At 38.0% G+C, this 16,789-nt stretch overlaps 1 protein-coding gene across 3 annotated transcripts in view; it reads left to right on the plus strand.

Annotated features, from left to right (window-relative positions):
- Positions 1 to 16,789, plus strand: part of ANGPT1 (angiopoietin 1) — a 246,320-nt gene that overhangs the window by 131,529 nt on the left and 98,002 nt on the right. For 2 of the 3 annotated variants that reach the window (XM_059671913.1, XM_059671914.1), the window contains exon 2: positions 11,940 to 12,095. In XM_059671913.1, coding sequence (XP_059527896.1) covers positions 11,940 to 12,095 — 156 coding nt within the window. The remainder of the gene's footprint in view (positions 1 to 11,939; positions 12,096 to 16,789) is intronic. The other variant, XM_059671915.1, reaches the window with a different exon arrangement.

Consider the following 16,789-nt stretch of genomic DNA (forward strand, 5'->3'; position numbering starts at 1 on the left):
GGCTTTATAATTGTGGTCACGGTTATTTTAAAATCTTAATGTAACTTATGGGAAGGACGATGGAATTCATTTTTAGTTTTGTTAACTGTTGCCTTGTTTCCCTTTCTTTCTCAAACCCCTCATTGCTTTCTCAATTTATTTTGGGAGATACATATTTGACAAAGATAAACATTATTTACATGGATCCTTGAGGTATAGTCCATAAGTTGGGGAAGATTCACCATAAGTTTCCCTTCTGCTCATTAGAGAGGAATTCCCAGGGGCTCTGTGAGAGGCTGGAGAGCATTTGCTCCTTCTAGCGCCAGAGCTAGAACTCTGGGCAGTGGGTCTAACTGTACTCTTCTCTTCAGAATAAGTCAGTACAAGACTATCTTATTAGCAGTTAACTCTACTAATTCTGCCTCATAATTTATAATAAAACTATACTGCTAATACATCCAAATCTCAATAACACACTGTTAACTTAATAAATGAAAGCACTGAAGGAACCATATAATAAGGCAGCAGTTTTCAACCAGTGTGCCGAAAGAATTTTTAAGATATGCAACACCTGACTATTTAATCATGGATGCTGATCTTAGATGGTCAAATTAAGAGATGACTTTTTTTCCCTCTTTTATTTTCTTCTCAATTTCTCCAGCTCCCTCACCCAAACCCCTCTCTCCCAACAGCTGTCAGCCCACTCTCTATTTATAAATCTGTCTCTATTTTGCTTGTTAGTTCATTTTATTCATTAGATTCTACATATGAGTGAAATCATATGGTACTTGTCTTTCTCTGACTGGCTTATTTCACTTAGCATAATGCTTTCAAGGTTCATGCATGCTGTCACAAAAGGAAAAAATTCAGATTGTAAAGGTAAAGTCATTTAGCAAACCAATGTTGAACTTCTGTTTTATAGAGGAAATATAGAAGTGGAGACAATCTTTGTTCGCAAGTTGCTCACAGTTTAGTGGGAGAGACAGATGATGGATAATAAGTACAATGAGTGGAAGAGGTATAGTAGGATTTGGGGTGATTTTTCATTTGTTATAATGTGTTAAATGCTGCTACATTATTTTTAAGGCTTTTACAAAGAAGTCTCAATATTGATATTAATGCTGCCTAGCATAATGCCTATGACATAGTAAATATTCAGTGAGTGTTTCTTAATGAATGAATGAGCAGAATGACTATGAGTTGTTAATGCTTTACTCGCATGTTGTAACTTAATAACAGTAATCCAGAATTCTATTACTTGGAAGTCTCTTTCTGCTGGCATCAGAAGTGACTTAATATGATCGCTTCCAAACTTATTTAGTTACTTGGTTCTGGAAATGTCTTGTTTTTTTCATTGCACTTAAATATTATATTTTATAACCTGGTTTTACAAACCATAACTTTAAAATTTTTTCTTGATTCTTTAAGATTAATGACTCCTTAAGATGGACTTTTACAAAATTCCCCTGGCAATACATGTGGTAAGGGGAGCAGGTATTTTAGCAGTAATCCATGCTTAGTTTCATTCTCTCATGTGTTGTGTGGTTAATTCTAAGAAACCAATTCATTGTAATGTTAATTTGGCTCTCTTCCAATAGCACTTGAGATATAACAAGTATCACCAGGATACCAAAATGGTCTTTGTAAAGGAACAAACAATGCCCAGTGTTTGCAGTCCTTTGATCAAAGTGAGGAAAAACAGGGATTTCATTTCATTTATAAGATGTCAGCAATCATTGTCCCTTTCTTAGGTTTTCATCCTAGTAATCTTTCCAGTAGTTGGACCAAGGGTAATTTAAGTAAGATCTACTCAACAAACATTATTCAGGAAAAATTAGACCTCACACATAATGCTTTGGAATGTTTATTATACAATGATGTTGACAGTTTTATGCCTGTACAAATTTATGTGTGTTCCATTGAGTAATCCCATATTGTAGAGAAAACACACACACACACACACACACACACACACACACACTTTTACTAATAATTTTGCCGTTTTAACAAATGAAAGTTAATTTTTAAAAAAGCAACCATGAACTTTAGGGGTATTACAAAAGAAAAGGAAGGCTAATAGAGCAACTTTATTTCATGAAAAGAAGCAGCATATATGGAAAAGGAATAGATTAAAAAGTCAGAAAGTTAAATAGAGGGTTTTTATTGGAATGAGGTTAGATTTTAAGTGCTAATACCTTGCAATTTCATATGAAACACCATAGTACAATGATAGCAATTTTCTATCTAGTAATGGTATTCCTGAAAATGTATAAATCCCTTAATTATTTAGGATTTTGAATTTCTGTAGCTGAGTACCTTATATTATCTGCTGAGTACTTAAGATGCATGATTTTTCTGGCAGTGTTTCATTTAATGTAGGTGGTTTTTTAAAAGCTAAACTTCATAAGCTACTCATTTGGATCACTGCCATTTGTCACATGAGAAAAAAATGTAGTTTTCAAAAATGTTTCATAGAATTATCCAGTGGAGACTCTCTTTTACTGCGTCAATCCCCCACAATGCACTTCATGCGGGGTGGTCTATCGCTTAGATGACAGTTTTCTTTTTTTTAAGAGAACCAGAAAATATTTATATGAGCATTCAGGGGTTAAATTTCATTTCAGAAGATTCACAAGAAACTAAAAAGCATTAAAGTAAAGGAAGATAAGTTTCTAATTTTCTATTGGAAACAATATATTTTTTATTTAAAAATTATCACTTTAATTGATATAAAAACAATGTGTACAAAGTTACTTTGGGTTCTTCCAGTTTGTCTGTCATGGAAGTATAAATTCAGAATTTGGGGAAAAGGTTTCTCAGTTGGTAGGCAGAATACTGGAGCTGTCCATGACTAAATAGTCAGGCATTATCTACAGCTGCCTGTGTACCATTAGAATTTTTTAAACATGTGATAACTGACTATTTAGTCAGGGGCAATGACCTCTTTTCTCTTGGATTATCCAATAAAAAATAATAATAGCCAACACAACAATAGCTATCTGGTGTGAATTAATCAAATTTATACCTACTTTTTTGTCACATTGGCAAAAATATATTTTTAGTGTGCCACAGAATTTTAGTAATTAATTTATGTGCCATGAGATGAAAAGGTTGAAAATCACTGATCTATGGTGATCAAATTTGACATAAAAAACACCTCATCCAAAGTGATGCACTGGTCATTTAAAATGGACCTTTAATGATGTAAACTACAATGAAATGAACAAAACCACAAGGCATGAATAGAGTACCTGACACACATAGGTTAGGAGCATGGAATATATGTGTGTGAGAGCATATACGTGCAAGTAAATATACACACATATATACACACAAATGCACTTATATGTATTATTAAAGGGGTTGAACTTTATGCTTAGTGTTTTTAAAAAAGCAGGGCCTACCCCAGGAAAAGGGAAGATGAGTACAAAAGGAACAATCCAATCAGAGCAAAGTCATGTGCAAAAGCATAGTAGCAAAAAAAAAAAAAGTATGTTTGGAAAAATACAAACAATTTGGTATATTTTAAGCATAGGGTACAAGTAGGGAGAGGGAAGCTGAGTTCAAAACATAAAAGTTCTGTGCTGATTAAGGAGTTGTGACTTGATCTGCAGGTAGTGGAAGCCACTGAAAGAGTTTAAGCAGTGGCATGATGAGGCCATATTTATGTTTTAAATAGATCTCTCTGGTGATGCCATGGATGATGGATTGTAGGAAGCAAGTCTGGAGTCAGGAGACCAGTTATGGGGCTATTAACAAATCCAGAAGAAAAATGATGAGAGTCTGACCTAAGTCAGTGCCAGGGAAGATAAAGAGATGTGGTAGAGAGAAAGGGAAGGGGGGAGAGAGATGGATCTAGGTACTCTTCATGAAACAGAAGCAATGTAGTCTGATGTTGATTGAAGAAAATGAAGGCAAGGAGTAGTCAAGATGACTCCTGTGGCTTGAATGAATGGGTAGGTGGTGTGGTGCCCTTCATTGATACAAAAAACATAGGAAGAAAGCCAGGTTGTGTTGATGAATGACAAGAGATATATTTTGGACAGAATGGTGCCTGGGGATTAAGGGAATCAGAAATTCTAGCTCTTTATCTTAAAACAGATGTGCCTGCTCTAGAGATTTGATCCAGGGCTTTTCTACTGTGTTCCTATATCACTGTTTCCTAACTGCCATTAAAGATATGTATTATATGTTTTATAGACATAGGCATGTACATCCACATTTTAATTTTCTGTAATAAATAAAAATTAAAATTTTGTGGACTCTTGGACTTTATAAAGGAAGATTTAAATTATTTGAGAGCTTCAAGAGAAACAGTATAAATAACTTAATCCAACGCTTCATTTCGTAGATGAAAATCTGAAACCCAAAGTGCTTTAAGTGACTTGCCCAAGTTCATGAAGTAAATCAACAATAGTACCTAGATCAGAATCCAGATAACTTGACTCCTGGCTTTTTACTAGTATATACATCTGCCTTTAAAAATGGAAAGGAAAAAATTAAGCAGACACTTAAATATTTTCAAAGTTGCATGGGTGTGAGAAGGTGGGTGTAAAAGAGAGGTGCCAGGCTAGTAAAATGTGTTTTGGCACAGGAAACACCTATTTTATTTATATGAAGAGAGAATTACTTGGATCCTGGCCCAAATCGGGGACACTATATGTGACTGGCAACTTTCAGAAGCAAAATGTGGTCTTAAAAGACTTGATTACAGGTTTTGTGCATATAGGATTTTCTGGTGTGCCCTTGGTAGCTTAGCCTCTCCATATGCCTCAATGGAAGTGTTGCTACTACTCCATTGGAGATGATGTGACGAACACCCCTTCACACAATTAACATCTGTAACTGAGAGCTTCTCCCTATCAAGCAGAGATAAGATTATTTACAGGAAGAAATGTAGTCAGAGGTAAACTCCATCAGAGAATTCACCAGTTCTATTGAAAGGACCCACTTATACATTGTCTATTTTCTATAAGTCAACTCTTTGTACTTGTAGAATCTGGCACCAGGTTTAGGATGTATTTATCCCACATTTGCTAGGAGTAAATTGAACTGATACGAGGTTAATAAGCCTGAACTGGTTTTACAGTCTGGTCCTGGTTTGTTGGCACTTTGTGGGGTGATCCATAGGAAGAATAAAATCGGGGGTGCTGAGGCTCAATGGCTGAGGAGCGGCTGGTGGGCATCAGTACTAGGAAGCAAGGGTAGTGCAGGAAGCAAAGTCAACACCCCCAAAACTGATTGTGATAAATTAGTATTGTGAAAGGGGAGCTTCAAATTAGGAGCCACAAGAAGTAAAGCAAGTAGTAAGGAGAAGCAAGGAACTGGGAAAGAAGTGTGGGGTGGGCCAACAGTACTAGCAGCCATTGTTGTTGGCCCAGCGTGCTGTTAAATCAGTTCCGCACACACTGAGTGGCCACAGCCCGCCATCTGACATTAATTAGTTTCTTCACCTTGCTTTCTATAACATACTCTCTGAACCTCGGTCACCCTGTCTATAAAATGAGATCCTTGGAGCTCATAATATTTAATGTCTCTTCCAGCTCACTTATTCTAACGGTTCTTTCTCCTATAAATAGTAAGTGTTCCTTCAGATACCAAAATGAGAAATGGGATCATGTCACACATATCAGTACAGAAACTATTTCAAAGGTCAGCTAAATAGATCTGTTGTCTAAGGAGACGGTTATACTTCCTTTGGTACAAGAAGCAGTATACTGGGGAAATCTAATAATAGAAATTCCTGCAAATAATATATTTGGCTTCAGTCATTTTTTTATATAAAACCATAAACCTCGTTTTTCAATATTGCCACTGATTTATGAAACAATGATAAGACATTTTTTGCATTGTTTTACCTTTTTATTGCTTTCCCATATTTACCCTTTTACTTTATTTCATGGCTGTTTTGCCATAACTGAGTAATACCATATGCACCAACATTCATTGAGAGTCCACTTAATCTACAACATATTTTAAGTGAGCAATGCCTTTGTCAATTTTTATAGGGCTTAAAATGTTCTTTTAATAAGAATTACATGGAGAAATTCTATTCTTTGTGATTTAAGATATGCTCTCATTTAAGAGATCCCTTGAAGTGATCTCTTGAAGTGAAATGATAGAGAATGCATTTCACATGAAAAGACATGTCATAATCTCACAGAGATTTTGGTTCTCATGAACATGAAGCAGCAAAATTTTGAGAGCCCAGTAAGAGTTCTTCTAAAACCTTCTTATAAAAGAAAATGGTAGCATTCATTCTCTATTAGATGGTAGGTAAAAGACATGGGCAAGCAATATATGAATGCGCTACAAATGGGTAATAATCTTGATGTCTTAAAATAGTATTTTCTAATTAATAATGCTATTTGTAATATAGTTAACTATATATTTTCTTTCACATCACCTGTACCATTTCCCAAGATAGTATAGCTATCAATCAGTATATATGATTAACACATTAAGAGCTCAGCCTGTTTTGTCTACCTGACGGAAAGTATAGTGTCAGTCACCAGTGACTGACGGGCGCTTAACGTGTTAAATAAAAAACTGAGAAATTATATCTTTGAACAAGTTTTATCACATCAGTCCTGTATTTTATGTATTCCCTGCATGAATATTGTGTTACCAGAATTTGTCTGTGATGTTGGTGGTAGTGTGCTTGTGCATGATGGGTGACTATACTTTAAAATGGAGTATAGCCTGTGAGGCCATCTAGCTACTGGTACCTTCAAAACAACATACCAGCTCCTCCACGGACTCACTGTGTGATCATAGACAATTTATTTAACTTCCTTTAGCCTGTTTTCTTATCAGTGAAACGAGGAAAATGAATACAGTGCCTAGATTGTTATACGGAGTCAATGAGCTACACGTGCAGAACCAGGCTAGGTTGTTGTTATTCCTTTGTTATATTTTACAATGGTTTATAGAAATAGAATAGGCAGACGTAAACAAACATGTTATAAACTACAGAGTAAGAAAAAAGGTAGGAACTGATGGGAGGACCATTGTATTAAAAATGCTGGCAAAGTAAATTTCATATACCTGGCCCTAGAGCCTCTCACCTCACCTCAAATTAACTTAGCCTCCAACATGGTCAAGTAGAGTGAAGTAATCACCCTGTAATGATGCATGTTTTCTCAAAGGAATAAGTAAATGAATTCTCAGTGAGCTAGCTAAAATATGAAATTAACCAATCAGTCAATCAACCAGCCAACCAATCCATCGACAGAGCATTTCCCATAGTTCTGGGGTTAGTGGAACATCAGAAGATGGATTTGAGCCCTTTCTTTCACCTCTATCAATTCACCTAAGGTCTCTAAACATCCCTTTCTTAAACCATGAAATGGAGTCAATACTCTCCCCATAGGGTTGGTGTAAGAATCAAGTTAATGTGTATGAAAGCTCTTTGTAAATACTTAATCACTTTAGAAATGTAACCTTATTTCCTTACTTTAAAAAAATCATCATTTATTGTTCATTATCTCATTTCAAATTGCATTCTGCATACTACTGATAAGTTTTTTGGCCAATACTTATAAAACTCTGGAGTCAAACACTGAGAGTGGCCATACAGTCAAATAATTATATGATTCAGATTGGGAGTTTTCTACTTTATAACCCATCAACTCTTGTGCTCAGCAGCCTCTAAGCTTAAAATGCACATCCTACATATTTATAAAATATTGAACCTTGACGTAGCCATCATAGTCTGTAAACATTTTAAAAACCAGCAGGTAATACATGAAGACAATCACATTTGTTGCAAAACCTTCCTGAACCCAGCCGATATGGCACATCAAGATGGATTTCATAGTTATACATCTAGAGAGGAATGTTTAGAGATAAGATGAAAGTGGTCTTATTAATCACACATTGTATATTTGACTTCTGTCTCTCTCCTCAGTCTTTAAATCAACTATATCTGGGTTTTGCTACTTAAGAGTGCCATTACCTTACACATTAAAAGGCAGTTACTCCTAAAGAAAGCAGTTCCATTTGATTAAACAATGATTAACTAGAGTTATATTCATGTTACTCATCATGGCAGCCCAAATGATAATTTTAGTGTAGGTTGGAGATCTACTTTATTTCTCCAACAGAGCCAGCAGAATTGGGAGATTTTTTTTGTGATGAATGCAGACATAAAGCAGTCATTGGGCTTTGCTGGTATTAACTTTTACAGTTTAGGAAAGCACAATAATACTAGATAGATAGATAGATAGATAGATAGATAGATAGATAGATAGATAGGAAGGAAGGAAGGAAGGAAGGAAGGAAGGAAGGAAGGAAGGAAGGAAGGAAGGAAGGAAGGAAGATGAGTCTATCATAGGTAGGATCGACCTATGCTGGAGGTGTCCTCCTCTATGGAGTCTGGGAAACATGATTATTATTGCACCCAAAGTAAGTCAATCTCTGAAACTGATGCCCACTAACCAATTGCATTAAAAATTGATGTGTAATTATCAAGCAGATTGTATCAGAGCTCACTGATTAGTGACTTCTTTCTCAAGAGAGAAATCTACATGGGAAATTAAGTTGTTATTTGACATGTCTTCATAAGCAGGGAATCTGACATATCAGAAAAAAATTGATGGTATAAATTACTGGCACTCAAGGAAATGTTACGAACAATGTTAAGCTTGCACCAGAATATATATTAAAGTGTTAGAGTATCTCTTTCTTCACTGAGAAAGTCTTGCTCCACTATCTATATACACATACTTATATTGTATAAGGGAACTTAGTGGCACTAATTTGCATTCTGACACAAGTTCTTTATCTCATGGCAGACTATTCACAAATAGTTCTCACACAGGCCGTTATTCTTTGGACCACACCTTGAGAATCACTGCTCTTTGCCTGAAACAGAATCACAGTTGGAAGCATTTGAAAACATATATTTTCCTATTAACATACCCTTGAAAATTCTGATTCAGAGTTCTGATGTACCTTTACCTGCATTTTTTAAACACTCTCCATGTATTTTTTTTTATGAACATACAAGGTTTAGGAGCTACATAATAAAATATGTAGAAAAATTAAGCAGTGCCGAGCTGAATAGGTTAAAGGGTAAGAACATGGGTTGGCACTGGCAGTTGAGTTCTTGTTTCTTCTTGAGCAAGTTGTGAATTTTCTAAGCTTCAATAATCTCATCTATAATGAGTCTATGCTGTTATTAAAAAAAAACAAAACACTTAGCTTAGTGCCTGCCACAGAGGAGACAATTGATAAGTATCAGCTATAAATGATAGTTATCTCCTTGATGGATATTTACCTGCCCTATTTGAGAATATACATGTTCATATACAGTCCCAAATTCCCTGGACAAGCAAAGAAAATGCTGCTAATGTTTGCCTGTCTGAAGCTTCCTTTACTAAAAGCTATCAAAAGCATTTATTAAGACTCTTTTGGTTGTGTTAGAAATCTAAATTAAGACTGGAGGGGGGAAAAAAAGTGGGCTGCTCAAGGAGAGATTATTAGATCATGCAATTTACAAATGAATGCCCAAGGGTGGATCTGGCTAAAAACATGACTGGATCAAGGTGCTCTAAAGATATATGTCTAGCCCTGGCCAGGTGGCTCAGTTGGTTAAAGCATCATCGCAAACACAAAAAGATTGTTGGTTTGATTCCTGGTCAGTCAGGTCACATACCTAGGTTGTGGGTTTGATCCCAAGTCAGGAGCATAAGGGAGGCAACCAATTGATGTTACTCTCTCACATTGATATATCTCTCTCACACACATATCTCTCTCTCTCTCTCTCTCTCTCTCTCTCTCTCTCTCTCTCTTTCACGCACTCTCTCTCCCTTCCTCTCTCTCTGTCTCTCTCTTTCCCCCCTCCCCTCTCTCTAAAATCAATAAAAACATATCCTCAGGTGAGGATTAAAAAATATGTTTTAAAAAATATATCTTTCTGTCTGTATTACCTATCAGTCTGTCTGTCTGTCTTCCTGAGTTGGCGTTATTCTTAGGCTTGCTCTGGTTTTGTGATTGAAGTCTCAGGCATATATGTTACCAGCTTACTAAGCATAGAGGTAAAAAATTTGTTCTGTGAAATAGTTGGACAAAATTGCAGAACTCAGACTTAGTGGCCTTGTTTAGAATCTTTTTCTATTCATGAACTATTCACTTTCTCTAAGTAAGAGCAGAACATTCTGGTTTTCAGGCTCAAACATGTACCTACTCCCGAATCTAGGGGGATACAATTCCACCTGAAGCGTTTGTTTTGAAGGTGGAAAAGATCATTTCCCAAAAGAAATTTAAGGAATGTAATTAGGAAAAGGGGAAACATGCAATGCAGCATCCAAAACATCAGATGGCTGATACTCTGATCTACCCTCCTTAACTCTACCCTTCCATTGTTTAAATGTGTTAGTTCAAGTGGAACAAAGCCAAGATTTGGCTTAGAGACCTTACCTTTTGTTAAGATGATTTCCAGATATTTACTTTAATCTATTTTTTATTTGTTTTATAAAGCTTTTTGTAGATTGAATCCCCCCGCCCCCCCCCCCACACACACTTCTAATTTAGGAATAAAAGATGAAGGGAAATTACCTTATATTGACCAAGAATAAAGGAATTGATTAAAAGCAATATGAGTTTGGTCCTAACTTTTCATTTTCTTTAGCTTGAGGCAGATTCATTCATATTTAATAAAGAGAAATAAGCAAGAGATGGTGTTAGAAAGTAAATTGCCAAAGTTTCACAAAGGGGAATTTAGTTTTAGACTGTATTTAATACAGGACAGTAATGTCACTGTGGATTATAAAATAGCGGATGCATTATGGATCACTAAGTCAGTAAAAGTCACGTAGCTGTTAATGATTTGGAACCCAGCTTGTGAAGCACGACTTGGCAGAGCTATCAAGTGGTTAAAAGTGTTGGTATGAAAGTTAAGGACTTCAGCACTCAAATCCAAGTCTGGCTGTTTTTGTGGTGTGTGGCCTTGGACCTGACTTCTCTGGGATGCAGTTTCCCCATATGTGTAATTGGGTAATAAAATGTAGTCACCACACAGCGGTGGGGGAGAATTAAGTGCTCTGACAGGGAGGTGCAGGCTTCTTCTGTATTTCTGAGCAGTGCATATGCTTAGCTGTATTCTCCCAGATGCCTACCAGACTCCCACATAGTAAGTCACATAGTAATTCTTCTTGGCCCCCGTGGTATACCATTTATTTTATAACTATAGTGTTCTTCAAAGATGGCACCATAAATAGGACTAAATATAACCCAAAGCGAGAATGCCAAATTAAGCTTTATTGGCTATTTCAGGGCCTTTTTTAATTATTAGCTTGCAAAGGCGCAATGAGAAAAGTTTTACCTAGCTCTGAGGTTCTGCAGCTCATTACATATTTGGCTGCCTATACTTTAATATTTTTTTAAAAGCTTGTGTTTGGAGCATCTGTCATTCCATTCCCATAACTCAGCACCATCTTTATTTTTCATTATAGAAATGGAAGGAGGAGGCTAAATTTTTCTGAGATGAGTGGTCAATATGGTGTAATGGAAAGACCAGGGAACCAAGACTCTGACTTAAGTTGTCTAATGCTATCCCTGCTGCATTCTTGTTGAGTGTCCTTGGGCTCAATTCACCTTCTCTTATTCTGTTTTCTTAGCTATAAAATAAAAATAACAACAAGGCCACCTGTGCCTAACTCTCGCATGTTTGCTCTGAGGGTTAAAGGAGATGCTGTCGAAAGTAAGAAAGCACTATCCAAGTGCGAATGTTCGTTATGCTTGTGATGATTACATACATGTATCAGTCTATTAGCAGTTTGTTAACAACTGGATTCCTGTGTGCTCTGCTCCAGTTCCCCAACTCCCAGAGATGCAGGGGAGCCCTGCCAGATGGCTAATTTGCCAGCTGTGTCTCGTTTTGTCATTGTAAATATTACATGCTGCGGCTGAGAGGCTTTGCTTATAACGTAGTATATTTTGTCCTTTATCTCTTGCAGATTGAGAATTACGTGGTGGAAAATATGAAGTCGGAAATGGCCCAGATACAGCAGAATGCAGTTCAGAACCACACGGCCACCATGCTCGAGATAGGAACCAGCCTCCTCTCGCAGACCGCAGAGCAGACCAGAAAGCTGACAGATGTGGAGACGCAGGTACGACCCCTAGGCCAGTCCACAAACTCTTAACCGGGAAGATTTTTTTTTTTTTTTTTTTGCCCCGTTAGCTTATTCCATAAACACAGAGCACATTTCACACTGGGACTGGGGAAACATATACATTTTTGTTGGTTTGGTAATAACAACAGGACTGCCTGACATGCTATGCATGTTTCTTTTGATTAGATGAGGGTTGGTATATTTAGCTTTGTATGTGTTTATAAAAACAGGGCTGGCAGAGGACTTAATCAGCATTTCCATTCAAATAAACACTGCAGCTACCAACTGTGTTAGGATATGTGTCAAACAAAATAACGATTTGGGTCCAATTGGTACCTTTTATGTACATTCTTTATCTGCCTTGCTTTGTCTAGTAGTTCTTAGCCATAGTGGCACCTGTAGAGGTTTTGTAGCACAGTGGATCAGAAGGAAAACCCCAAATGAACTAATCAGGAATGTGTAGTGGGTTTTTTTTATTATTATTCAGCATGATTTTATAATGAGGAATCAATTGGAACTCTTTCTCCATGTGTACACATATGCATGAACATACATATGTATGTATATATTATCCTACCATGGGCAATGACATACTTATTAATGTACAATCATACATATCTATTGTACAAATCAGTAAAATATCCTTTAATCATCACTGTCACAAACCTATTTTTACAGTTTAATGAAAATGTCATTTTTGGTGACTCAATTATGATCTCTTTATCTGCTTAGTACCATGAAAATAGCTATTTCAGCTACCATATGAAAACCAATATAGTTAATTTCTGCAATCAAAGCTGAGATAATACTGTTAAAAGGTAAACTGAGACACATTAAAATTGTCAAGAGTTTATGTGAGCAAACATTGGTTAGGATTGGGCAGTGCCTACCAGGGAACTAAAAGAAAAGTTTTAATAGAGAAGATGTGGAAATAATTTGATTGGCTGTAGCTTAAGTAGTCGCCTTATTTGGGAAATCCTTGCTGGCTGTTTGTGATTGGTTCTTCCTAAGCTTCATTTTCTTGGATTCAAGTGCATTGACTCTGGCTTAGGTTTTGGTTTGCTTATGTAGGTTTCATAGCATTACAGCCACCTTGGCCTAACTGCCTCCTTGTTTAATTATTTTAGCAATATAAATTTAAAAGTAAGATGCAACCTTATTTCTATTTTATTTCATTTGTGTTAATGGCATTACATTGCTGATATTTAAAGAGAAATGATAATAATAATTTATATGGATAGAGCATTTTATGTTACACAAACCAATTTCCCATGTACAAATTACGTTTTATTTTTATCCTCTATTCTTTTATAGTGAGCACTTATAAACCAGTAAAGCCTTTTTGTGCTATCTAGGTGTGTTCCTGGTTTTGGCTCCCATATTCATCCTATATTGTTTCATGGTTGGTGAGTGCTGCTTTCCCTAAACTGACTTCAGGTCCTCAGTTATTTCAGGTCCTCAGTTATTTCAGGTCCTCAGTTATTTCAGGTCCTCAGTTATTTCAGAAGCTCACGCCAATGGTTTTGTGCTGGGGTCCCACCCCAGCAGGTCCAAGGGTCCCCAAAGGTGTGGACGGAGTCGGTGAAGAAGGAAGGACACGGAGACAGTGTTCAGTTGATCAGCAGCCTAGCCAGGATCTCCAGCCAGGATCTACAGCCAAGTTCTGGTATGGATCTCCAGAGAGGTTCTGCTCAGGTTCTCCAGCCAGGTTCAGTCACCAGGTTCTAGTCAGGTTCTCTTGCCAATTTCTGTAGTCAGGTTCAGTCCAGGATCTTTTGCCATGTTCTCTTGCTAGGTTCTGTCTCTAGGTTCTGAGGCCAGTTTCTGTCCAGGATCTTTTGCCATGTTCTCTCCAGCGAAGTTCTTCTGTCTCTAGAGAACGTTCTGTGTAGGTTTTGTGCCTAGGTTCTGTCTCTCTTGGTTCTGTCTCTCTTGGTTCTGTCTTCTAAGTTATGTGTAGGTTCTGTCTTCTAAGTCCTGACTTCTAAGTTCTGTGTCTCGCTGTCTTGTTACATCTGTATTTATACCAGTTGATTCAATCCTATCAATCTCTATTACAAAGGTTAGGGCGTTTCTCATCTCCATTCCAGGGAGTAAAGATTATGTAGCTTAAGCATGATTGTTCATAGTTAAAGTGATTAATTACCCGCCTGGCACTTAGTTAAGAGGTTTTATTCCCTCCCTAACTTCAGGGGAAAATCCCTACCTGGGGAAACAACCTTTCTCAGAGACCTTGGTTAAAGCACATAGTGCCAAGAAGGTGAGCAAACATATTAAGAACAGTATGCCATATATGCCAGGTCCCTTGAAACAGCAAGCATGGACCGGCTCCCAGCAAATTCCCCCTTTTTTATTTTTTAAAAGCAGGCATTAAAAAGAAAAACCCCAAATGCTCTCTTGTATCCATTTTAAGAGTAGGATTGGCGCTTTCTGCTATTACCTGAGTCCTGATCTATCACCCCAGGGAGAGCTTGCCAATCCTGCACTTTCCCGGGGTGGAAAGGCTGCAGTGGGGTTAAGGATAAGGCTCCTTGGGCCTACCTCCTCCCATGCCTTTACATTTACCTTTCCTTCCTCAGAAAAGCATGGACATACTTCTTGTATAAAACGTTCTGTCTGACTGGGAGTAACCTTAATTCCTCTGCTAGCAAGCATATGTGTTAAAAGATCAATACAGAGTCTTATTTCTTTAGACTCAGTATGGCATGTCTTCTTAATCTAAAGATCAATACAGAGTCTTCTTTCTTTGGACTCAGTATGGCACATCTTCTCAATCTAAGAATCAATACAGAGTCTTCTTTCTTTGGACTCAGTAAGGCACATCTTCTCAATCTAAGTTCTCTACTATCCACCTTCTTACCCTACTTATCCTCTATAGGGGGTTCTGTAGCACCCTGGTGGAGTCCTATCCGTCCCGAGTGTGGGGGTTCTCAATGCGGGGGGGGGCTTACCTAGTGGAATCCTGTTCCAGGGGTTCCCAAAGGTGTGGACGGAGTCGGCGAAGATTATCCACCCTCTTCCTACGGTAGAGTCCTATCCGTCCTGGTGCGGGGCACTTACCTAGGGGTCCCTGTTCGGGCGCCAGATGCTGGGGTCCTGGCCCAGCAGGTCCAGGGGTTCCCAAAGGTGTGGACGGAGTCGGCGAAGAAGGAAGGACACGGACACAGTGTTCAGTTGATCAGCAGCCTAGCCAGGATCTCCAGCCAGGATCTACAGCCAAGTTCTGGTCTGGATCTCCAGAGAGGTTCTGCTTTGGATCTCCAGCCAGGTTCTGTAGCCATGTTCCCTCACTAGGTTCTCCAGCCAGTTTCTGTCCAGGTTCTCCAGCCAGGTTCAGTCACCAGGTTCTAGTCAGGTTCTCTTGCCAATTTCTGTAGTCAGGTTCAGTCCAGGATCTTTTGCCATGTTCTCTTGCTAGGTTCTGTCTCTAGGTTCTGAGGCCAGTTTCTGTCCAGGATCTTTTGCCATGTTCTCTCCAGCGAAGGTCTCTAGGTTCTGTGTAGGTTCTGTGTCTCTAGGTTCTGTGTCTGTTGGTTCTGTCTTCTAAGTTCTGTGTTCTGTCTCTAGATTCTGAGTTCTGTGTCTCGCTGTCTTGTTACATCTGTATTTATACCAGTTGATTCAATCCTATCAATCTCTATTACAAAGGTTAGGGCGTTTCTCATCTCCATTCCAGGGAGTAAAGATTATGTAGCTTAAGCATGATTGTTCATAGTTAAAGTGATTAATTACCCGCCTGGCACTTAGTTAAGAGGTTTTATTCCCTCCCTAACTTCAGGGGAAAATCTCTACCTGGGGAAACAACCTTTCTCAGAGACCTTGGTTAAAACACATAGTGCCAAGAAGGTGAGCAAACATATTAAGAACAGTATGCCATATATGCCAGGTCCCTTGAAACAGCAAGCATGGACCGGCTCCCGGCAGTTTTGCAATCTATTTTAGTACCCTAGCTTTCATGGGATGATGTTCTAGAGATAAGTAACATTGCTTCTCAGTCCTCTGCTTACCTTCTGGGCTTGACCTTAGCAAAAGGTGATAAAGCCATGGTTTTACCGCAATGGCATTTAAAAATACTCTTGTGCTCAATACTCTAAGCATCAAGATCAGAAAGGAGACAGATAATGAGCACATTTAAGTCACGCTGCTGGCCTTGGGGGTGAGAATTGGAAACCAACCCCAGCCCTCTTCTTCCTCTGTATTCCAGCTTGCAGCGTTTTTCTCACTCTGTTATCAGTTTGTACCAACAACTCCTCTCCTTCCAGTTCCTCTTTCCAAGTGTGCAATAGCAAGGCGTTCCTTTCAAACATTATTCATGACCTTCCTGTAGTGAGAGTCTATTTCTGACTTCTTCTTCAGGCCAGTGTTGATTAGAGGGACAATAACAGATAAACTACATTAAAATTCACCTCTGATAACCTTCACTGAACTCTGTTCTAAGAAACTTTACATATATATTACCTATTTAATATATATTTTTTTTAATTCTGTGAGGTAGGTACTATTACTATCTCTTGTTTAAAGATGTAGAAACTGGGCCCAGCCAGCATGACTCAGTGGTTGAGCATAGACCTATGGAACCAGGAGGTCAGGGTTCGATTCCCAGTCAGGGCACATGCTCAATCCTCAGTAAGGGGCATGCAGGAGACAGCCAATCAATGATTATCTCTCATCATTGATATTTCTATCTCTCT

The sequence above is a fragment of the Myotis daubentonii genome, chromosome 17 (assembly GCF_963259705.1).
Source record: "Myotis daubentonii chromosome 17, mMyoDau2.1, whole genome shotgun sequence".
In the NCBI taxonomy this organism is placed as follows: Eukaryota; Metazoa; Chordata; class Mammalia; order Chiroptera; family Vespertilionidae; genus Myotis; species Myotis daubentonii.